Below are 24,496 nucleotides of genomic sequence, written 5' to 3' on the forward strand. Positions count from 1 at the left end.
GGCACACTCCTCCGTCACCATGGGGTCCATTTTCATTGCTACGCTGACGACACACAGGTCTACATCTCCACCAAACCCACCGCTGCCATCCCCCCCACCTCCCTCATCACGTGCCTGGAAGAGATCCGGAGCTGGTTGAGCAGGAACTTCCTGAAACTCAATGGAAACAAGACCGAGGCCCTGCTCATCGGATCCAAATCCACCCTCACTAAATCACAACACACCCCAGCTCCACTCATAATTATCGATGGATTCCCAGTACCCTTCTCCTCCAAAGTAAAGAGCCTCGGCGTCATCCTGGACAACACCCTCTCATTCGCACCCCATATTCACAACATCACCCGGACTGCATTCTTCCACCTCCGCAACAAGAATACACTCCCTCCCGCTCCCTCCGCTCAACCTCTGCTGGACTACTATGTATCCCCACATCACGACTCACTTCAATGGGTGCCTGGTCATTCAGCTGTTCAGCACCCAGGCTCTGGAACTGCCTCCCCCCACACATAAAACAGTCAGACACCATTACAACCTTCAAGTCACAACTCAAAACTCACCTGTTCAAACTCGCACACAACGTCTAACTGATCACTGTTTTGATTGTTTTTTTTTCTTTGTTTTGTTTTGTCTTGTTTTTGTTTTATTTATTTCTTATTGCTTATGTTTATTTATTTATTTATTTTTTCCACAATGTCTTGTTTTTTAAAAAATGTATGATGACTATATGCTATGTAAGGTGACCTTGGGTGTCTTGAAAGGCGCCTCTAAATTAAATGTATTATTATTATTATTAGTATGGAAGGCTGGTTAGCCAACGACGGGTAAGATCCCACCTTGAAGCCCGGGACAACCTAAAACAGGCACAGTCACGATTACTTGGCAGGGTCACTGTGAGCACTGGCTCACTTGATCATGAAGTGACGAACTGCAACCATCATAGGAAGAGCCGGCTGGTGAAAGGTGGAGGGGGAACAGGAGTCAGATATGTCAGCTCTGGCAGTGGAGGTGGTGGTCTTGGAACGGGGCATGTCGCGTTTTATTCTGTTTAAATGTTGTGGTATAAAGGCCTACTAGCGCATGAAATGTTTTCGGTTTAGTGCATGACTCTGGGAACAGCTTGGATTCAAGGCGGCTGATGGTAAACCCACCTATATCAACCTTTGGTTTTGGATATACTGGCTTAGATTCCCTTCCCAATAGATTGGTTTTAGTTTACGGATGGTTATGGTTAGGCGTATCCACGGTGGTTGCATCAACAGCGTTGTTAGGTTTGCTTATCGTTGAGTGCGCATGGTTTTGCCCATTGCGCAACGGGGGAGGTATTGAGGAGAATTAGAAAACAAGGTTTTTCTTCACCATACTTGTAAACAATGATTGATAACCAGCTAAATGAGTGTGGAATATTTTAAAAAACAATGTAAGAAAAACAATCACTACCCCAATGGGACACATTCCCACACCTGGAGGACCATTTTGACATTTGGTCGGGGACTATGTGGACATGTTGTACATGTGGTTGTCATTGACAGGTTCAGCAGATGGGTAGAAGCAGTCCCATCAAAAGACCAAAGTGCGGCTACAATAATCAAGTTTCTGACTAGAGAAGTCATGCCAAGGTTTGGAATTCCGTCAGAAATAAGCTCAGAAAATAGGGCAACGTTTATTCAGTGAACACTCAAACAACTGATTCAACATTTGCATGTCAAATAAAGACTAGATTACGCCCCCATCCTCAACCACAAGGTATGGTGGAAAGAGTTAATGGGACGCTCAAGAAAAAAATTAACAACATTTGTGCAAGCACTAAATTGAATTGGATTGATTCACTACCACTGACACTAATGAGTTATCGCATGCAAGCTAACAGAACGACGCACCTAACCCCGCATGAAATGCTTCAGGGTCGACCCATGCATTCAACTAACATTCAAGGGTCCCAAAAGGGACTTCCATTAGAGTAATTAGAAATAGAATTAAGGAAAATATGTTTGAACATCTAACTGTTGTACATAAGTTTGTAAATCCAGCGAAAGAAACACAAAGTTCCAGAGTTGGAGGAGGATCCACCCAAAGGGGTGGAACAAGTTGACCAAGTGTACTTAAGGGTGTTCAGGAGAAAGTCGAACGAGCCCAGGAGAGAAGGACCATACAAAGTCACCAACGCAACACCAACAGCCATCCAGGTGGAAGGAAGTGCCACTTGGTATCACCTCAACCACTGCACAAAAGCCGCTCAACCCAAAACCAGGGATGAGCGTGAGAAGGAGCGTGAGGAGGAGCCAGATGCAGACTCGGCTGGGGCTGACCAACTACCCTGGGACCAGACCCAGCCGAGCGAGGAGCAACAGCCACACAATGACGCGGAAAATGGCGAGCCTGCTTCTGATCCTCTACGGGTAGGCCCAGATTCCGCTTGCTCAAGGACAGATCCCGAGGAATGATGAAACTATGGAGATACCTGGAACGAGACCTGGAACGGCCAGGAATCAGGGGCTGGTACTGAAGGAAGCGTAAGAGAGACACGGAACACGGTCTAACAGTAAAGTCACAAAAGACATGGGACTACAATAGCGAGTATAAATTACGTATGAAGGAATATTTGCTTCTTAAAATAGTGTCAGAAAGAACATTCAACTTAACGCTAAAAGCGGAAGCTCCTTGTATAATCAAAAATCAACCAAAAATCAAGAGGTGTTACGCCCCACCTCTAGTTGGCCCTACTGGGGCTTACAACAAACCACCCTTGACCCCTCAATATCAAAGGACACCTTTTACAAAAACCCAATCAGTGGGATTTATTTACATAAACATATGAAAAGGACACGACATTAAGATATACAACAAAGTCCAAAACATAAAGACAAGACAAATCCCTGAGAGGCGGCACAACCAGCCAGCAGCCCCATGACCAAAAGCATCCCCCATGGGAAGGGGAATCTGGCGCTTTTAACTCCGGTCCTGACGAGCGGTCCGGGTGCTCCTATTCAGCTCCACTGATGCAGCACACCTGATCATGGGCTGAGACATGCCAACAGAACAGGGACAAACACAGAAAGCAAGCCCCCTTCTGAGGCTGAAGTGTGCACGTTTAACTTGATTGTGCCCCTGCACCACCCAGAGACCAATGCACTGCCAGTGGGGTGTAGAGGGGCGTAACAACCTGTAACAGTTATTCTGCAGCACTTTCAATCAAACAAAAGGCTTCATTCATAGATACTTCCTCATAGATACTTCCTCAGCTGTCAAATGATTCGTTGACCACAACTTCCTTAGTTATGGCCCTAATTAAACGACTAAATGAATCCAGTGTTACGATCAGTGCTCCGGCTTAATGTTTAATTGTTAATTTAATTTTAATTGTTTAATTGCCGGACGCATTACGGCAGCGTTACGGCTGCGGCACGTCTTGGCCGTAGTCACCGCAGCAGATAGGTTCCACTCTAATCAATGAGACCACTTCCACCGGGGCGCGGCTGCGGAACGTCTCAGCAGCGTCCCAGGAGCGGCTCGCCGCGCCGCAGCGCTATCATTCCGTAGCATTTCTATTTTTGCCGCAAGCCGTTGCTGAACCGCGTCAATTTCAACAGAGCAGATCGAGCAGGGCCGGAAGTGAAAAAGTAAAAGCCATAGAGCATCCGGTCAATTTTCTAAATAAAACACAATACTCAGCTCATGTAGCCTATCTATCACAACTTCACATCAACATTATTACGTCATGACCGGTGGCACCAGGTCAGCAGTCAATCAATCAAAGGGTCTCAGAGGGTCGGCAACATGGACGACGAGAGACTCATTGTCGAAGTTCAGCAACGTGAAGTAATTTATGTACCAAATCATCCTTTTTATAAGGACAATGTCAGAAAGGACAAAGCGTGGCATTTAATTGCAGTAGTTTTGGGAGTGGAAGGCGAGTACATTTTAGGATTATCGCGTGATCTTGTGTGAATACTGCTGCCGCTGCGCTGCCGTAACGCGCCCGGTGGAAATGCAAGCAGGGCAGAGTCGCAGCCGTTCCGTGCCGCAGCCGTAACGCGTGCGGTGGAATCCCGGGCGTGAGGCTGAGTTTACATGATGGCGGTCTGAACAGAAGACGCAAAAGTGGTGTCGCGTTTTCACTTTTTATTCCGCATTTAGGCTAACGTTGAGACTGACACAAGAGTGTGTAATTAGATTGGGTAATGCATGCCAGGCGGCTAGGTGGTGCTGTGCTACACTATCACACAACACCACCATGTCTTAGCGCATGTGTAGAATCTTTCTTTCATCTCTTAGACCATCAGGATGGGTCTACTTAATGTTAGGTCTCTTAATAACAAATCATTTTTAGTTAATGATTTTATTACCACCTCTAAACTGGATTTTATGTTTTTAACTGAAACATGGCTGGAACAAAATAACAGTGCAACCGTTCTGATAGAGACAGCTCCTCCCAACTATAACCTTTTTGATGCATGTAGATCTGGAAAAAGAGGTGGAGGGGTTGCTGTTATATTTAAAAATGATTTTCAGGGGAAACAGATGTTATTTGGTGATTTTCCATCATTCGAATACCTTTGTGCTGTATTGAAATGCTCCCCCAGAGTTCTCCTATTAATTATTTACAGGCCACCCACATACTCTGCAAATTTTTTCGATGAATTCACAGAATTATTGTCTAGCATCTCCACAGACTTTGACTGTCTAGTTATAACTGGTGACTTCAATTTTCATACTGATGATTTGAATGACAAGTGTGCAAAAAAACTTTTTACCATTTTGGACACATTTGAACTGTCCCAACATGTGAAAGAGACTACTCATTGTAAGGGCCACACTCTAGACCTGGTTATCACAAAGGGCCTCAATGTTTCTGATCTCTCTGTGACTGATCCTTCCTTGTCTGACCACTTTTGTGTTTTCTTTAATATATCTTTTACTCTTGTGGAAACTGTTACACAACTAAAGCCATCCACCTGTTGCCTTGATTCTTTACCTACCAACCTCTTTAAGAATGTTTTTGACTGCCTAGCAATAGACATATTGCAGATAGTTAACAACTCTCTCCAGTCAGGCAACTTCCCAAAAGCCCTGAAAACTGCAGTTATTAAACCCCTTTTAAAAAAGCGGAGCCTAGATACCTCTATTATTAACAACTACAGACCAATATCAAATCTGCCCTTCATAAGTAAAATCATTGAGAAAGTTTTCCTCCAGCAACTTAATCACTTCCTGGCATCAACTGGTTGTTATGACACCTTCCAATCAGGATTTCGACCCCTGCACAGCACTGAGACCGCCCTCATTAAAGTTGTAAACGACATCCGTCTTAACACAGACTCTGGCAAAACCTCAATACTAATGCTACCAGACCTCAGTTCTGCATTCGACACTGTAGACCATACAATACTTTTGGACAGGTTAGAAAACTGGGTGGGGCTTACAGGCACAGTCTTAAATTGGTTCAGATCCTACCTACAAAATAGGAACTACTTTGTTTCCATCAGCGACTTTGTATCAGAATCAACCAACGTGATGTGTGGAGTCCCACAAGGTTCAATCTTAGGACCCTCTTTATTCAACATCTACATGCTCCCACTAGGGCAAATCATGCATAATAACAATATTGACCATCATTGCTATGCTGATGACACGCAAATCTATGTATCGCTATCACCAAATGACTATCGGCCCATAGATCTGCTGTGCCAGTGCATTGAGCAAGTGAAAGACTGGATGTGCCGAAATTTCCTTCAGCTAAATGAGGATAAAACAGAGATAATTGTATTTGGTGCTAAAACGGCAAGGCTTAAATTAATCCAACACCTTCACTCTCTGTCCCTGAAAACCTCAATCAAAGCCAGAAACCTAGGGGTTATCATGGATTCTGATTTACATTTCGAAAGTCACATCAAATCAGTTACAAAATCTGCATATTATCACCTTAAAAATGTAGCAAGACTTAGAGGGCTCATGTCCACAGAAGACTTACAAAAACTTGTACATGCCTTTATCACTAGTAAGCTTGATTACTGCAATGGTCTCCTTACAGGTCTCCCAAAACAAACTCTAAGGAAGCTTCAGCTTGTTCAGAATGCTGCTGCTAGAGTTTTAACAAAGACCAAAAAATTTGAACATATTACACCAATTCTTAAATCGTTACATTGGCTTCCTGTAGGTCAGAGAATTGATTTTAAAATCATGTTGCTAACCTATAAATCCCTACATGGTTTAGGCCCAAAATATTTAACTGATATGCTTCCACTACATAAGCCTTCTAGAACACTAAGATCTTCTGAGACCAATCTGTTAATTATCCCCAGAGTAAACACGAAACATGGGAAAGCAGGATTTAGTTACTATGCAACAAATAGCTGGAATAAACTCACTGAGGATTTAAGACTTGCCCCAACTCTGAGCACCTTCAAAACAAGATTGAAGACTTTTTATGTTTGCTTTAGCTTTCTGCTAAATCTTAAATACTTTACCTTTATTTTACTAAAATGCCTTTTTAACTTTCCCTTTATTTTCTATTTTTACCAGAAAAATACATGATCTGATACCAGAGAGAAAGGTTGCTGGGCTAGAGTCCTAGAAGCTGGGTTAGAGTCCTAGAATATTGTCCTTTAGGTCGGGTTGTAGTCCCGACTTGGGTTCCAGAGAGACTGTTGATCTGATCTTAAATAACCTTCAATTTAATTTTCTCACTTTCTTAAATACATTGCACTTTCAATTTGACTTACTAAAAAGCCTTTTTAACTTTCTATTTTACTCATTTCTTTGCATATGTTTTCTTTTACTTATCTATTATTTTATTTTATTGTATAAAAATGTTTATATGTGAAGCACTTTGAGTCTGCCTTGTGTATGAAAAGTGCTATATAAATAAAGTTGCCTTGCCTTGCCTTGCCTTATCCGCGCCGCGAAAACCAAAAAGATCCTTCTCTGTTCAGTAATACTATTATCTGTACATATTCTGTACATTTCATGGAAAGACTCTTCTAAGTTTATGAGAGCTGCCAGAGCAGTAGGAGTGTAGCTGGCTGGCTGCGGACGAGGAAGTAGGGCAATCTATACATGTGCTGCACATACACGTACATGAGAATGCATATCTATTCAGACCTGTAATTCATGTCTTAGACTTTTTCACACCGCTATAGATATAGATATTTCTTTCAATTCTCTATTTATGGTTTCATAATGACTGAGTCACCGTTAAAACAAATGAGTTTCAGATCCTACTATGGCTGGTTTTATCTAATGCTGAGCTTACACCAAAATATTTTCACAGTCACAGACTAAAAACTGAAAGAGAGAATTTAGCGTTGGATCAAGTGTGATATTTAACAACGGTTTTGTAGATATGGAGGGTGGAGATGCAGTGACCACAGGAGATCTGTTAACTTCCTGTTCGGATTTCACACCTGTCTTATCAGCAGCACAAGAGACAAGAACTTCAAAAAAAAAAAGCAACAACTGCCATTTACAGTGCTGTACTATTATTCGTTTGTAGGCTATGTACTTTATTAAATTGTTTTAATCTATTACATACAGGGTTCTTCCCGTTCGTATCGTCCCACCCCTAGTGCTGATATTGTAGTGGGCTGGTCTGGACAGAAAATGCCAGGGCTGAATTTTTGTCCCAGTCCACTCTGACCCATGGGGGGAGCTGGTTCCACAGTAAAGGAGCCCAGTAACTGAATGCTCTACTTCCCAGTCTGTTTTTAGAGATACTGGGAGTCACAAACAGACCTGCATTCTGGGAGCCAAGACTACAAGACTTCCATGAATGTGCATTTGAAGGAGAGTTTGCTTTGTATTCCAGCTGGCAAATTTATATAGGCTACTATAGATCCATTTCAAAACACGTTCCAAGTAGGGTATAGGACAAAGCATAATACATCCTGGAATGAGTGAAGCTTGCCTGCTGACATGTTAAAATGACTGCCACAACTGCCATGATCAAAGAGCAAAACCATTTGTACATAGTGTAGGCTACAGTAGCCCATTCAATATTGAAGGAAGTAGGTTACTGTACACTCTTTGTCACTGTACAGCAGGGCTATTCAACCTCCTTAACAAGTGGGCCGAAAAGGAAAACCAGAGTAAAACTATGTGAATGAATCGCTACAAATAAATCATACTTAAAGTAGTGTTAACTTAATATATATAGTACTACTACATGGAATAAACTGGTCAGACGCATTCCTTCCTTCTTCACTTTTAATCGTATCATTATAAAAGATTTTGTTCTCACATATTTTGGACAGGTATTTAGAATTCAACAATGTTGTTAGAATCATCACAAAAGAGAACTACTGTACATATGAGACATTTTGAGCCAGTGAGTCAGTGAGAAAGATTGCACTGCCTTAAATTGCCTAGTTCGGCTCATCCTGAGACACTCATGCAGCTTCTTATAGGTCATGGAGCAACGTGAACTTGTTCTGATGGCATTCATATGAGAAAGATGCGTGCTAGACTTGCACGCATCGGTTGAGCGTATCGGTTGTCAGAATAAGTGATGCCAGTTCCTGTTTGTGGGGTACGGATACTGGCTATCACCGGCTACACACAGAAACCTGATTTGCATGCAACTATGTTTCTCCTTTATTTTATTTATTTTTTGCATGCAACTTCGTGCGGGCCAGAAAGAAATTAAGAGGGGCCGCATTTGGCCCACGGGCCTCTAGTTCAATAGGCCTGCTGTACAGAGTAGTCAATATGATTTGCTTGTACAGCACCTTAAAAAACTCACTGTAGCCTATATTCATAGGCACACCCAGCCTCGCTTTCAATATAACACACACTCGCATTCTGTAATCACTGTCAGTAGATAATAATATGAAAACAATATAAAATATCTTCCAGCAAGAAAAAATTATCTGTTTACTGTAAATGGATAAAGGTCAACAGATGCGCAATGTAGGGCTCTCCATTTTTTAACTGAGTTCAGAGTGAGATTTTGTCGGCTTTGGGGGGGGGATATATTAATATGTGACTGCATACAAATTTGTCAACAGACATGGTGACTAATGTATGATAGTAGGCATTATTGGCCCTTAACACTGATATTCAGAAACAACACTGCCTCAAAAGGATATTGGCCTAAGCAACACCAGTAGAGGCATATACTTTTCCCTAAACTTTTAAACGTTGCAAACGTGCAAAACATATATTATATTTATGTGGCATTCAGTCCAATGCTTAAAAATATATCTGTGGCATTCAGTAGGCCAATGCTGTGGTAAAGTGTGCAAAGTATGAGTATGAATATTTGATGGAGTATGAGTATGTGTTTCCTTCTGTTACATAGATATAACTTTATTAATCCCCTTCAGGAGAAATGTGTTAATGTTTGCCCCATAAAACAATAATTGTAAAAAAAAAAAAATACAAAACATGACGGTAAATCTAAAGTCAAACCGTCCAATCTGAAGGCTTTACTTAACCACTCCCCCTACTCACTTCCACCAATGCAAAGCGAACAGAACTGAGTAGGGGAGGGTGTAGCCCAACTAGTTTGTGACAGACCCAGAGGAACGCAATGCAAATTAAATGTGAACATGTATTGAGGCTTTAATAAAATCCCGGACGATTTTGAAATTTCATCCGGACGCATTTGATTCCTACCCTTCCACTGTTAAATAGCGGCGCAAGTTGTGTGGCGTGTGAGCGTGTGCATGGGTTGAATTGCGTGCGTCTCACGGAGAGCCCTGCGCAATGTTCAGCTGTCAGAAATGTGTTGTAATCACTTGTATTCCTCATAGCTCCAGGCTGTGAGGAAATCAGCAGCCCGCGATCGCAGCTCCTTTGATGTGAACGCGCACAGAGCGCATCGTTCAGAGCCGGACAATGATGTCGTAGTAAAGCCCTCAGGTCTACTCTGCATGTATTAACTGTGGCTAAACATCAACTGCACTGAAGTCATCATAACTTCATAAGTTCTCATTTTCAAATGATTAGGAATACTATTATTGTTATTTGAAGCCGTGTCAGGCTTGACTGTGGGTGGTGTGGTCCTCTGTGTTTGGTAGCGTCTATAATACAGTAATATTTTTGTCGACATTATCAAACGGAAGAACTTTTATTATGAAGAGCACAGTTCAACAAGCACTGGTTTCCGCCCACCGGCGGAAACCAGATATTGAGTGGTAAATTCGTTTCGCTCAGTAAGAACCAAAAAACGAATAAACGAACTGAAATTTTGATTTTCGTTTTTTTGACAAAACGAAGAAACGAATAATCTAACTGAAATTTGTTTTCTGGTTTCTGCTTGCGTCAATTATTCCCAGAAAACAGAGTAATAAAACGTACCTTGCTCTATTTTTATTGTTCCAACTTTTGCAAATTTAATTGAGGATTGCATCGTCACTTTGCATATTAAAATACACTTTGAATAAGGTATTTACAAATTACATTATAAATTTACAATTAATTGTCAATTGCGTAATGTAGGCTAATGACTTATTGAAATTGCTTATTGCATTGCCATTTGAATTTTGCTACATATATGCTTCCATAAGACCGTGTCAAGAGAGAAGAAAGTATCCGTAGGGACCCATTGTAGTCCAATCGGTCGCCACACAAACGATTGACTTTAAATTATACAATGTTTTTTTTTTAAGTTGAATATTTAAAAAAGGAAACATTCTTTAAAAAACGGAATGAATAGTGCTGATCTAACGGTGGTCATGAAGAACAGATGGACAACGACAACTCTGTTAAACTGATTCAAGGCAAATATGAACATTTTAAAAGTGGAAATTAGTCTCTAGGTGCAACACTGTTGAAGTAGTGTGGTAGCCTACCAAAGTTTGCAGAGGGAAACACAAAGAAAGAATACAGCCTAAGAATTACAACAGTTGAGGACTCACCTAGAAAATAAAAAATATAAAGCCTATTTATATATTTTCTATCATTATTTTGTGCCGAACTCACCTTATGTCGATTGTGTGTGGTTTCTGTCCTATGGCCAAATGATCAATCATGCCTCATTTCAGTTCTCGCAATTGGTTTCAGTCCATAATTTCCTTGTATATCTGTTACCTTGACTCAGTAAGGGGGTGGGCCATATCTAGCCATCTCAGACTACCACAGGGCTGTGGATTCCAATCTTGGTTAATCGCATGTTCTCTCCCTATAACGTCACTTCCAAGAACCAAATGCAAGTATAAATTGTGTGTTTGAATGTGTTTATTTTTCTAGTCCATGCAGCGAAAATAAAAATGCTTGCGGCCAAATAAGAAATAAGAAAATATGATATTCGTACACCCCTCCATCCATACTTTGTATCCATGGCGTGCAGGTAAATCAGTACAATTACGTCCTCTACTGGTTGTGTTTAAAACAACCGAAGGACGAAAAACTCGCGGGGAAGAACTCTGCCTCCAGGTCCATGCTACAGGCGCTCGAGCCACAGAGACCCCCCCATGAAATAATCTCTGCATAGCTAACATATACAGTTTGAATTGTTGTAATTTGTAAACTGTTATCCTAATACAAGTCCAAAATAAAACAAAAGTACTTTAAGCAGCTACTTCTCACGGGACCACCGTGTCGCCATTGAACGGCCTCTCGCGATACTAATGTAATGTTGATTTGGTTCCGGGCACCTACTCTCGCGATTTTACCCGATGACAAATTTGTTACTAGGCAGACGGTTGTTTCCAACATGGCAGCGTCAAGCAACGCGAAGGGAACGCAGTTGGAAGATATGGAAGAAGATGCAGGAATTAAAGAAGAGATGGATTCAGATGAGGAGGAAGGTATGAAGGTCGAAAGTTCAGAAGATGATGAAGACGATTTATCGGAAGATGATAAAGAAAACGAGGCCGAAATTCAGCGTTTGGAGGAGCAGGTAATATAAACCAGTGTGTTAGTGTGAAGACGCAGCTTTATTAGCTAACCAGAATGAATGAGTGATCAACAAAAACCCAACGTTTATGCATAGGGAGGACATTTCGTTGATTTTACGCATGTTGTGTTTCTTTCATTGTACTGCCTTGTCTGGCATTAAGTTGCTGTACATAATTTAGGGCACGTTAATAGTTAGCTTTTTAGCTACTATTATTGCTAATGTTAATTGCTTTAGTAGTGGCTGAGGTTTCATAAACACATACACAGACACTTTGTTTTGCGCTGGGTATATTGAAACGCCCTATATAATGCAATACAACTTTGTTATATTATAATTATTCCTAAAGTTATATGCTAAACTAAATAATTGGAAGAAAACAATAGCAGGCGCAGAATATATAAAAAATATCAATCAATCTTTTGTCAGGGCTGTTTTTCGTGCGCAATACAACAAGGAATTTAACAGCAAACATTGGAATCACGTCACAATTCAGTCACTTCAACGCAAAGGGTTCCTTAAGGGATACGTAGCAGGAACAGGAATATAACTGTTTTGAAGCACACATTAGAATCACCTATTATTATAGAGGTAGGTTTTTAATCGAAGGAAATTGAATACCACATTCATTATCACAAGACAACTTTAACAAAAACGGTACGTTTGAGATAATGTTTCAGCCTAATGTAGGAATGGATCTTTGCCATCATAAAGTGTATGCTTTGGTATTTCTTCTTCTGCAGCACTTTCAATTAAACAAAGACTTGATCCCTTAGTTACTTCCTCATACTTTGTGTTTTTTCCCTCAGCTATCAATTAATGTGTTTGACTACAACTGCCATTTGGACCTCATCAAACTGTTGAGGCAAGAGGGAGAGCTGAGCCGTCTTCGCAGAGCTAGACAGAAGATGAGCGAACTTTTCCCACTCACAGAAGGTAATGTTGTTTGACTCATATTTTAAGATGCAAAATATATGTTGGGGGTTGTTATTCCATAAATGACTAAGTTGACTTGTTCAGTTTTAAAGTAATAACAAAATCCACTAATGCTGCAGAGATCTGGCTTGAGTGGCTTAAAGATGAGATTCGCCTGACAGAGGAGGAGAGTAACCGAGAGAAAATCTATGAACTCTTCGAAAAGGCTGTGAAAGACTACATCTGTGAGTACATTAAGATGACATTGCTGCCTTTGATTTGATGTGTTGGTGCATGACATTGGGGGTTGTTGCTATTTTGGGAATGTATATTCTGTGAGATGGTAGATTACTAGAATTGTGACGTAACTTTAGGAATGAAGATGAAATTCTGTAGGACAGATGTGTAACAATCTGGCCTTTATCACAGCTGCTAAATGTTGATTCAATATAAAAGGGGCACATTTTTATATTCATTTAATTGAATTTGTATAGCCCTTAATCTCAGTAGAAGAGCATTTTGTGAAGTACAAAAGGCTTAACAAGCCATATATTTATGACAATTTTTAAAGACACAAACGAAGACCCTTTTACTGTGTTGCCCTCATTTCACCAGTTATATAGCGACATTTATCAATAAACAAACCCCACAGTTACACACACACTTAACTTTTTAAATTGTTGTTTTTTCACACATAGGTCCAGATATCTGGCTTGAATATGCCCAATACTCTATTGGTGGCATGGGTTCACCTGCTGGCCTGGAGAAGGTCCGATCCATTTTTGAGCGCGCCCTGACGGCAGTGGGTCTCCATATGACCAAGGGGTCGACCGTGTGGGATGCCTACAGGGAGTTTGAGAATGTGATGCTGTCCAGTGTACAGGTTTGTCTATCTTCACCTCGGACACGATGAAAAAAATTCTTTGTATCGTTTTGTACTCATGCCTTTCACACCAACTTCAATGTGAAATGAATTAACGAAATGGCTCCGAAACTAGGTGGCTGGATTGAAAGTGGGTGGCACTTCTTTTTTATACACAACCTTCTCTACTCTCCTCCAGCCTCCTGCAGGCAGCGTTCCCACGCCAGAGGAGCAGGGGAAGCACAACACCCAACTAGAGCGAATACACACACTCTTCCGTCGCCAGCTGGCCATCCCTTTTATGGGTAAGAGAGCACACTTCTGCTTTTTGTTAGATGGTGCTCTGTTTCACGGGCCAAAACACTCCATGGATCATGTAGGGAAACCCAAGTAGAATAACGCAACAATGCATCAAAATTTTCAATATGGCGGAAGAACAAGGGGTTATGGAAAGTGTCGATAAGGCCTGACCAATGTCTTGGCCTGTTTGCCCTGTCTATAGAGGTAGAATACAAGACATGGCTGGGTTTTTCCTGGTCCAAAGAACCCTTCAATTTTTAAATTATAAAAATTGAAATTAAATTATAGAACACCGAATGTTACTGATATGAGGTTAAATTATGTTGGTTGATGGCTGCATCGTCTCCATGCGTTCGGATAGACCTGGAGGCTACGTACGGCGAGTACGAGGAGTGGTCAGATCGTGGTGTTCCTGAAACGCTCACCTGTCAGTACAAAAAGGCCCTTCAGCAGCTGGCCAAGAGCAGGCCATTCGAGGAGACTCTGGTAAGCTCTTTCTTTCTATTTTTTTTTTCTTACACTTATACATTATTCTTATGAGCTAATTTTGCCAACAGCACATGGCGATTCTATTGACATAATTCATCATATTTATTAGGGATCGACCGATATGGATTTTTTAGGGCCGATACGATACAGATTTTCTTGAGCCAATCTTTGGAGCCGATACTACCCTGGAAATCCAGAGTTCTCGCAAGAGCACAATTTGAATTTGCTCAGCGAGTCACTCTAGGAACGAGCAATATACTTGTGTATATTCTGGGCCTCCCCTGGCCCAGAACATTAACCAATCACATCGATGTATCAGTTATAGGCCGGCCAAACGCGTTGCCGTTTTACCGACCGGATACGGCAAGAGTCTTATCTATTGGTTAGCTCCACTGATCTGGATACCTAACCCCTTGTATTCTTCTGATTGGTTGTAGTGTTATCCAATATGTGTTATCCAGTGATATTTTCAAATGCATGCTTGGTTGGGCCATTTTCATTACTCGTTGCCAGACCCTACAGCTTTCTAGATGTGGGTCTGGATTTCCAGGCTAAGCCTGCCAAAATTTACATCATAAAAATTACACAATGATGATAACAAATGTTACAATGTCTCAATTTAAAAAAAATGAAAATTTATTGAACTATCTGTAAATCATGCGGAAGAACAAAAAAAAAGAAGAAGAAGAAATCGGCAAAGTGTGTGTGTGTGTGTGTGTGTGTGTGTGTGTAGCTTGTAGCGGAGCCTCCCAAGATCGCTGAGTACCAGGCCTACATAGAGTATGAGCTGAAGGAAGGGGATCCAGCGCGCATCCAGATCATCTTTGAGCGGGCACTGGCAGAGAACTGCCTGGTGCCAGACATGTGGGCAAAATATAACAACTACCTGGTGAGTGTCCTTCCCATCTCGCCCACTGGATCAGTCAGCTGATAGCGATAGCAGGGTGTGCTCCCATTGAATAGTTGATGCTAGGCATTCATGGGTTCAACTACTTCTCTTAATGTCCGATCCGATTAACATAATAAATTGTTAACTGTTTAAAATGAGTTTAGGACGGGATGGACTGACCGATATATAACACGATGAATTCCTCATGTGTTCAACAGGACCGCCAGCTGAAGATCAAAGACTTGGTTTTACCGGCTCACGAGCGTGCGGTCAGGAACTGCCCGTGGACCATGGGACTGTGGAAATGCTACCTGCTAGCCCTAGAGAGACATGGAGCCGAGCATGACATTGTCAAAGGTTAGCGCTACCTGCTAGCCCTAGAGAGACATGGAGCAGAGCATCACATCATTACAGGTTAGCGCTAGATGCTAGCTAGCCCTAGAGAGACATGGAGCAGAGTATCACAGCATCACAGGTTAGCGCTAGAGAGACATGGAGCAGAGTATCACAGGTTAGCGTTAGATGGTATCTGGACCTAGAGAGAAATGGAGTAGAGCATCACATCAGAGGTTAGCGCTAGAGAGACATGGAGCAGAGTATCACAGGTTAGCGTTATATGGTATCTGGACCTAGAGAGGCATGGAGTAGAGCATCACATCAGAGGTTAGGGCTGTGATCTTCAGAGGCATAGCATCACAATAGGTCTGGTAAGGGATAGCTTTTGGCTTGCTAGCTCGAATTGAACCTCTGGTCGGCATTACTCATCAATCTGACATCATGATGCTAATGGGCCCCTGTGATGCAGTACAACTCGGTGTATTGAGTTGACTCAGTGTTATACGTATGAACTATCTACTTGTGTTCTCCAAACTCTGTTGTAGATGTTTTTGAAAAGGCACTAGAGGCGGGCTTCATTCAAGCCACAGATTATGTTGAAATCTGGCAAGTCTACCTTGACTACCTGAGGAGGCGCGTCGACTTCTGCAAAGGTGAGAACTGCTGCTGTAATACGGTAAAAAATGCCTATATATCTCTCATCTCGTTTTTGATTTGCACTGTTCTTTTGCTGCTGTAAATCCTATGTTTCCCCTTCAGGGATTGCAAAATTCTAATCTTTACGTCTTCATCAGAATCCAGCAAGGAGTTGGAAGAGCTGCGGGCAGCCTTCTCTCGAGCATTGGACTACCTGAAACAGGATGTGGAAGAAAGTAGGTGGCACATGTGGCCTTCAGTGTTTTATTGACTATCGTATCGGTGCTTGCATTTGATCATGTGAGTTTTTAAGTGGTTGTGTTATGTGGTTATTTTTGCTTTTCTAGGGTTCAGTGAAAGTGGAGATCCTTCCTGTACTATAATGCAGATCTGGGCCAAGATAGAGGTACTGATGTTGCATTAAAAACAATTAATGCAAACGCACAGAATTAAAGGAACGCACAGAAAAATAACGTAGCATTTTTTTTTTTCTTTGTAGTGAATTTATTGGCTATATAAATGTAGTATTGGGTTGAATCATTTTCATACAGTTGTTATGTAAACTTGCATATCCCTTGGTTTATCATGTGTTGTTCTCTCTGTACCAGGCACACCACTGCAAGAACATACAGAAGGCCCGGGAACTGTGGGACAGCATCATGACCAAGGGGAACGCCAAATTTGCAAATATGTGGCTAGAGTATTACAACCTTGAAAGGTCAGTTGAGTTATTCCCTGGTCAATATACAGGTTCTCTGCATGAACGGAGCCGTGATAACATTGTTTCTATGAACAACCTTACTGTACCGACAGTGATTATTATTGTTGTTTCTTTTTCTGATGTCAAATGTACTTTGCTTTTGATAAAAGCTTCTGATAAATGTAAATGTAACTGTAAATATACAGTTGTTAATACAAACACTGCAACCTATAAAGGGCGTGTGGCTAACGTTGTTGTGCTGTCGTCTAGGGCGTACGGAGACGCACACCACTGCAGGAAGGCGCTCCACCGAGCCGTCCAGTGCAGCTCAGACTATCCGGAGCACGTGTGTGAAGTCCTGCTGACGTTTGAGAGAGTGGAGGGTAAGTGGCACAAGGAGAACAACGCGACGACGTGACTGCCTGGCGGGTCGGTCTGGGTTGCCCTCATCGTGTGTGTGTGTTTCGGGGGGGGGGGAGCGCGTCCCGAGCTGACTTGTTGTGCGGCGCATGTGTCCGGCCGCAGGTTCCCTAGAGGACTGGGATGCGGCGGTGCAGAAGACGGACACGCGGCTCGGCAGGCTGAAGGAGCAGCAGGCCAAGGTGGGTGCTCCCCTAACACCCGCTCAGCAACAAACTGGTTCAGGGCAACGGGGAGGCCAACGTTATATTTAGTTGTATACGCCCCGTGTCACATGACATGGTCTTAGTGAGTCCGAAAGCACTATTTCGGTATCCAGGGTCTTTGTTTCAGTGGTCCTGTCAACCTTGAGGTGGAGAGTCAATACTTGTCCTCTTGCTGCCCCACACCCCCCCCCCCCCCCGCCAGGTGGCAGAAAAGGAGGCCAACCAGGCGGTGCAGAAGGAGGGGAAGGTGGAGCAGCAGCGGAAGGCTAAAGCGGACAAGAAGTCCCAGAAGAAGGGCCCGCCTGGAGGGAAGGCCGGAGGAGACAAGAGGAAAGCAGCGCCCGCAGACCACCAGGCCTGGGATGAGGACGCAGGTGTGTGTGTGTTGTCTTTTTTCGGATCATCCTAAATGGGAATACCAAAAATGTTCTGTAGAATCAGAACGGCTCACAATATGTTTAAAGAAGCACTCGGATGCAGGGATGAGAAGACAAGGTTAAAATGTTTATTATCTGGACTTTGAACCACACCGCCTTGATTTCTTTTGGCCTCCGAAGAGACGTGACGTTCACCGTTTTCTTCTTGCTTCTACCAGAACGCGCACCTAAGAGGCACAAAGGAGCCGGGGATGAGGGCGCAGAGGAGGACATGGAGATGGAAATGGGTCTGTTTGGCCGCAGGACGCCGGCCGCCCGCACCAAGGGCCCCCCGGGCGCTAAGAAACCCCAGCAGCAGGCCTCGACTCCAGCCTCCGCCTCCGCCTCCTCCACCAAGGCCAAACAGGATGAAAAGCCGGAGCTCCGCAACGACAACAACAGCGTGTTCATCAGCAACCTGGCGTACACGCTGGCTGAGCCCGAGCAGAAGCTCAAGGCGCTGTTTGAGTGCTGCGGGCCCGTGGACCAGGTGCGGCCCGTCTTCAGCAAGGCCGGCGTCTTCAAGGGCTACGGCTACATCCAGTTTGAGTCCAAGGCCTCCGTCCCCGCGGCCCTGAAGCTAGACCGGCAGGAGGTGGAAGGCAGGCCCATGTTCGTGTCCCCGTGTGTCGACAAAAACACCAACCCCGACTTCAAGGTAAATGGTGCAGGTGGTTCAGAGATTGGCCTTGGGTTTGTTTTCCTGAAGTGTATTAGTTAGTGGGAGAGAAAAGGGGTTGCTTAGGCTTGCACTGTTGGTCAGCGGTAATCCCGTATGCCGTCGTTATTTATTTTGTTTATTGCAGACTGTGTTGCTATGTTAAAATTGGGTACCGGAAAAAAGTTGTTTTGATATTGTATTCATAGTAGAATTGCTCTTTCTCCATCAATACTCAGCCCTAGTGAGCCATTTGTATTTGTTTTGATGTCTCCCCCATCAGGTGTTCAAGTACAACTCGGCCATAGAGAAACACAAGGTGTTCATCTCGGGGCTGCCCTTCTCCTGCACCAAACCACAGCTGGAGGAGCTGTGTAAAAGCCATGGCACCGTGAAAGATGTGCGCCTGGTCACCTATCGCTCTGGGAAGCCCAAGGTGAGGAAACCCTTGGGTGGACGGCCCAAATGCCTCAACCACGTTTTCTGGTTACATTGTTCCAGTGACATAAACTAGCAATGCCGATAATCGGCTACAACTGGGTGAATACGTGTTGGCGTGAGAAAACGAGTTATGCAGAAATGTTCCTTAACTGTTTGTGGGGATCCGCAGGGCTTGGCGTACGTGGAGTTTGCGGACGAGGCGCAGGCTTCCCATGCGGTGCTGAAGTTGGATGGCACTGTGGTGGATGACAACCAGATCTCGGTCTCAATCAGTAACCCGCCGCGCAAGAACCTGAAAGACCAGGGCGGTTTCGGTGGCTCGATGTCGACCTCCATGCCTCGCCAGGTCTATGGATCGTAAGTCCTGTGGTGCTCTGCTCCCTTAAAGATTTCCAATGTGTTCAGAATTGTGGCTCATCCAAAACGAGTGCCAGTCACGAGACTACAAGATGGTCGTTTCTCTAGATAATTCGGCTCTATTTTTGGCACTATGATTATTAGGCTACCTGTGATGGGCTGCTGGCTCAATTACATCATCAGCTGCTACTGGCTGGATAGACAATGCAGTGTGTGTGCTTATTCTCCTAGTACCCCCGATTGTCAGATATGAAACCAATTGGCAAATCGACTCCGGGAAGAAATTGAACTGGCTCTCTTAAGATCGTCATAGATACTACCTGACCTAAAAACGGCCTTGGAAAAAGCTTGTGGCCATAGCCATGCTTAAACAAGTTATAAACCAATATGATTTATAATTTGTAAACCATAAATAAATTAATTGCAATCAGCTGATAAACTTGCATCAGCGACATAAGACTGTATATAATAAAGCAGTACTATATTAGAGATTAGGTAAGCATGACGGCTCCCCTGAGAGATCAATTGGTCAACCCTGTATAATTTGTATTTGTATTTATTTAAAGGACAGTGCACATTGATTAACATTTCTGTAAATGCGCCAGTGTTAGCCAGCAGGCTAATTTTCAACAGTAATCATGTGAGATCTGCAGAGCAGTAGAACTGAAGACAAACCTCTCTATTCTTCTGTGTGTGTGTAGGAGAGGGAGAGGACGTACCCAGGTGTCGCTGCTGCCGCGCTCCCTCCAGCGACCCAGCGGGGCTGTGGCCAAAGCGGAGAACGGGACCGCTCTGACAGACCAGGACCAAGAGTTCAAGAAACCGGCAAAGCCTTTGTCCAACTCTGACTTTGCTAAAATGCTTTTTAAAAAGTGAAATTCCTAAACCCACTCTGTATGGGAAGCCATCTTGTGTCTTGATAGTGATGGCAATTGGTTTTTTCTCTCTCAATTATGTTTTTTTTTAGGTTGCTGTGAAAATGTCTTGACTAACATAGTCATTGGTCTATCTTGGAACTTCTCTAGTGAAATGTGGATTTACTATTCACTATTGGATAAGAAATTGTATTTGATGCTTTTTTCCAAAAGGTGGTTTTGCGATACTCTTAATTCATAATAATTTACTGTGTATGTTTATATATTGTGTGTTTTTGTTGTGCTATTGTGGAAGCGGATTTGACAAAACAGAGTATTTTCTTAAATATTCTTGTGAATGTTTCGATTTAAAAGGGTATATGCAAGAGTTTGAATTCAATTTTTATGTATTGTAATAGTTGTGTAAATATGGTGTATGTGCTCATAAATACACTCTAAAAAAAAGTAATCAAAGGAATCACCATTTCCTGTCGGATAAAATACATTGCTTTCTTATGTCCGGGACATGAGTCTAAAACCACAGCTTTTGCTACATTTTGTTTTGTTAAGACTAAGTTGGGTTAGATATATTGTTCCCTTTCTAATACATGCCAACAAAGGGGTTTGGAGACCACGAGTTGTACAGCTGATAGGAAATAAAGAGGTTTCCTAAATCATCTGATCTTCCCTTTCCAATCTAAAAGTTTAATTTTCATATCTTGAAACTTTTATATATAAAAAAAATGTGAATCTTGACCTTTGGTTTACTGTATTACTATAATAAACTAGTTCAGGAGGAAAGTTAGTTATCCTCGCTATTGTGGTGTAAAGGTAATGCTAAATCTTTGCTAACTAGCTAACATTTTTGTAGCCTAGGTTCTTCGGATTAAGATTAGTGTTTACTTTGCAGATACCCTGCATTTCAAAAGTAATCTATGCAGATTTTTGATGAAAGTCATGTTACAAATAAATTATTTTCATGTGTATGTTGTGTGGGTGGAAATGCATGATTTGGAATGCAGTTTGGATTTCTTTTTTTATGCATACTGTTCAGTCATTCGATTTTGGAAGAAGATGGCTTACAACCTATATGTGGATTCTATTACCTAAGTGACCTGATCGAGGATAAACTTAAGTCATCATTCAATTTATATCCAAAAGCATACAGATTGTCCTTAAAACAATCAATTGTGGCAGACTTTCTCCTTTTAATGTTCAGTAAGGTAACAATGATTTCTTTATGTGCTGCAAAAGTCATAATTCTTTGGACTGAATGTTCTAAAGTTGTTTTAATAAAGAACTGTATTTCAGCTTTCCCATAAAATCATTTCTAAAGGTTTGCCCTCTTTGATTGTAGATCAGTGCGTCCCCATCTACTCATTTACATTCACAGGTTACTCAAATATTTGACAAATAAATTAATAAATACATGATGGCATTTAACTGCAATGAGTCAGCAGTTTCTGCTTCAGGAGGTAAGTAGTAGACGTGATTCTAAAATCCTATTTTTTTTTTTTTTGAAAAACCTGCTCATCATTGCCAAACATCCAAAGACGAGAACGTTCATTTTTTAGGCAAAAAAATGAAACACTTGAAAGTATGTCCTCATTGCTTTTCTGTGGGTTAATTGGGGCCTTGCATGTTCACCTTACACACAAACAGACAGGTCTCTGGTCCCTTAGTTGATGGGGAGCGTCTCTGGCCTCCTAGCTGTGGATGGCGATGTTCTCTGGCTTCCTCGTTGTCGATGGGAGTGTCTCTGGCCTCCTAGCTGTCGATGGGGATGTTCTCTGGCCTCCTAGTTGTGGATGGGGATGGTCTGTTGGCAGTCAGGACAGGCTTGTTCGTGGCCGGTCCCAGGCAGCCCCACGGGGTGCTCTGACGTGGCGATAAGCAGTGTGTCCAGGGTGATCTCCGTGCACTTGGCGATGAAGCGGATGAAGGGCCGCACGTCGCCCTCGTTGGCCGTGTCCAGGGCGTTGTAGTACTCCACCCGCTGCTCCTTGCGTATGGTGATGGGCGGGTAGCGCGCCTGCATGAGCACCACGTTCATCAGCAGGCGCGACGTGCGCCCGTTCCCGTCCACGAACGGATGCACGTAGACCAGCTTGTAGTGGGCCAGCGCCGCGTACTCCACGGGGTGGAGCTGCAGCGCCTCCTCCGAGTTGAGCCACTGCGCCAGCTCCTCCATGTGCCGCTGTAGGTCCTGGGGGTGCGGCGGGATGTGGTGACCCACAAACACCTGGCTGGTCCGTAGACGGCCGCCCTCCACCGGGTCGGCGTAGCCCAGCACGCGCCGGTGGATCTCCAGGATGTCCGTGACGGCGATGGCGCCGGCCCGCGACAGCAGCGTGGTGTTGATGTACTTCATGGCGGCGTCCACGCCGATGGCCTCGCTCTGCTCCAGTAGGCTCTTGCCGGGGACGGCGTAGCGCGTCTCGATGATGTGGCGGATCTCCGACAGCGTGAGGGTGTTGCCCTCGATGGCCACCGTGTGGTAGATGTGGTGGTAGTAGGTCTCCTCCATCACGCGCCGCAGGGCCGAGTTCCCTTTGGGGATGGACATGAGCCGGCGCACCTTGCTGTCGATGACGCTGAAATGGCGCCGGTCGATCTCCTCCACCAGGGGGAGCGTGCGGTCCCGGCTGACCAGAGCCCTCTGGTTGCAGGGTGAGATGGCCAGGGCCTTGGTGTAGAGGTGGTCTGCCTGGACCACATCCTTCTCCTCCTCCAGGATGGTGCCCAGCTCCGTCAGTGCGTCCACGAAGTCTGGGTTCATGTTAAGCGCGTGGACCAGTAGTCTGTGGGCCTTGTCCCTCTTGCCCAGTTTCTTCATCTCCACAGCCTGCTGCAAAGCCGCCCGTGCTTCCTGCTCCGTCTCTGCAAACAAGACGGCGTTTTAGAGCAAACCTTAACACACCTTAACACCTTACACGCAATGATGTTGCACTATAACAAGTACACATTAGTGAAATACATTTTAAATGTTTAACTTTTGAGGAAAACTTTCTCCTTCCTACTTTGAGATAAGCATGTTTGATAGAAGATAAGATAGGCTGTACTTTATATAATACAGACGGGAAATTAATAATACTTCTATTATGACTTCAAACCAAGAACAAAAGTAGGTGTATCAGTGCTGGAGATCAGCCAATAGTTATAAAGTAAAGAATAAGGCAAGTGGTATCATTTGAAATATTTTAAACGTCTGCATTTTCTTTTACCTTTGCTCGGCTTGGACCTATACGGAAGGAGGTCGAGGGCTGTGAACGGGACGGTGAGACTGGTCGACTGCACGGTGTGCCGTTGAGACCTTCCCCACACCTGACACCGTACGTGAGCAATGCCCTTTAATTTGGCACAGCACTCGTCCTCGACTCCCACCCGGGGAAGTACCAGTGCCATCAGAGCCCCGACGAGAACACAAAGAAGTGGACCCCATCCTCCTAGAAGCCGACCGCCGGTGTCTCGCCACACCGTTGTTGCAGTCATTGTCGACGTTCCCTTGCTCCATACTCAGATGACGGATGCCCCATCTATCCAACTAAAACCGGAGGAAGGCGTTAAAGTTCTACATTGACAGCTGTAACTGTCAAGATTTATAATCTTCGCCCGTGGGGGTCAACGCGTTATCAAGGAGCTTCGTAAAGATAAATTAATAGAACACAACAAATCAGCGGTAATAAAACAACCACATGTCAGAATCTGTTCTGTAATACTACTGCCCAAAGATACGACACTCACCGCCGCTAATCAGATCCTTGTAAAACGTTACATTCACTTCCGCAATCAAAGGAGGGACTAGTAGAGATAGTCCATCGTCTTTGGCCAGAGCGGTTTTTTGAATCGTTGCTTATTGGCTAAGCATCTGGCAACAGCGTTGCAAAAATGTCGTCGTAGCCATATTTGATTGGATGCTGTGGACGAGTCACTTGGAAAAAATAACGTCGCCTGCTTTATTCATAAAACGAGAAATATAAATAAGAAATAAAAATACATGATAATAATATAAATCTTAGCCGACTAATGTTATTAATATATCAGCAAACGAGGGACGTCAACATAATTCAATATATGGTTGTAAATAAATGAATAAATAAGCTAAATAAAGTACCATAATTCACTAAAAACGATAGTCGGCGTGCTACAGCCTTTGTTCATGACTTCAGTATGCAATTTGTGGG

At 43.4% G+C, this 24,496-nt stretch overlaps 3 protein-coding genes across 5 annotated transcripts in view; 1 reads left to right on the plus strand and 2 right to left on the minus strand.

Annotated features, from left to right (window-relative positions):
- The window catches only part of LOC130383744 (beta-1,3-galactosyl-O-glycosyl-glycoprotein beta-1,6-N-acetylglucosaminyltransferase-like), a 36,697-nt gene extending 25,165 nt beyond the window's left edge, over window positions 1-11,532 (minus strand). Inside the window, exon 1 of the mRNA XM_056591515.1 lies at window positions 10,918-11,532. The gene's annotated coding sequence lies outside the window, so the exon portion shown is untranslated. The remainder of the gene's footprint in view (window positions 1-10,917) is intronic.
- LOC130383741 (squamous cell carcinoma antigen recognized by T-cells 3-like) lies at window positions 11,394-21,751 on the plus strand. The gene is made up of 19 exons (XM_056591509.1): window positions 11,394-11,836; window positions 12,643-12,769; window positions 12,889-12,993; window positions 13,447-13,631; window positions 13,810-13,915; window positions 14,272-14,396; window positions 15,133-15,288; window positions 15,507-15,645; window positions 16,170-16,277; window positions 16,419-16,496; window positions 16,608-16,666; window positions 16,869-16,978; window positions 17,231-17,343; window positions 17,486-17,562; window positions 17,789-17,960; window positions 18,182-18,660; window positions 18,944-19,096; window positions 19,271-19,458; window positions 20,160-21,751. Exons 1-19 carry the CDS (start codon window positions 11,570-11,572, stop codon window positions 20,332-20,334), a joined length of 2,922 nt encoding a protein of 973 aa, XP_056447484.1. The 5' UTR covers window positions 11,394-11,569; the 3' UTR covers window positions 20,335-21,751.
- On the minus strand, window positions 20,698-24,133 carry LOC130383743 (protein adenylyltransferase FICD-like). Of its 3 annotated transcripts, none has more exons than XM_056591514.1 (3): window positions 23,537-24,050; window positions 22,077-23,192; window positions 20,698-22,015 (listed from the first exon to the last, which is right to left on the minus strand). In XM_056591514.1, the coding sequence occupies exons 1-2, from the start codon at window positions 23,802-23,804 to the stop codon at window positions 22,111-22,113; spliced, it is 1,350 nt and encodes a 449-aa protein (XP_056447489.1). In that variant the 5' UTR covers window positions 23,805-24,050; the 3' UTR covers window positions 20,698-22,015; window positions 22,077-22,110. The 3 variants fall into 3 exon arrangements, with proteins under 3 accessions (XP_056447489.1, XP_056447487.1, XP_056447488.1); XM_056591512.1 differs by adding an exon at window positions 24,057-24,133 and having other exon boundaries at window positions 20,699-23,192; window positions 23,537-23,856; XM_056591513.1 differs by having other exon boundaries at window positions 20,700-23,192; window positions 23,537-24,066.
- Window positions 24,134-24,496: the final 363 nt, after the last annotated feature.

The sequence above is a fragment of the Gadus chalcogrammus genome, chromosome 6 (genome assembly GCF_026213295.1).
Source record: "Gadus chalcogrammus isolate NIFS_2021 chromosome 6, NIFS_Gcha_1.0, whole genome shotgun sequence".
Lineage (NCBI taxonomy): Eukaryota > Metazoa > Chordata > Actinopteri > Gadiformes > Gadidae > Gadus > Gadus chalcogrammus.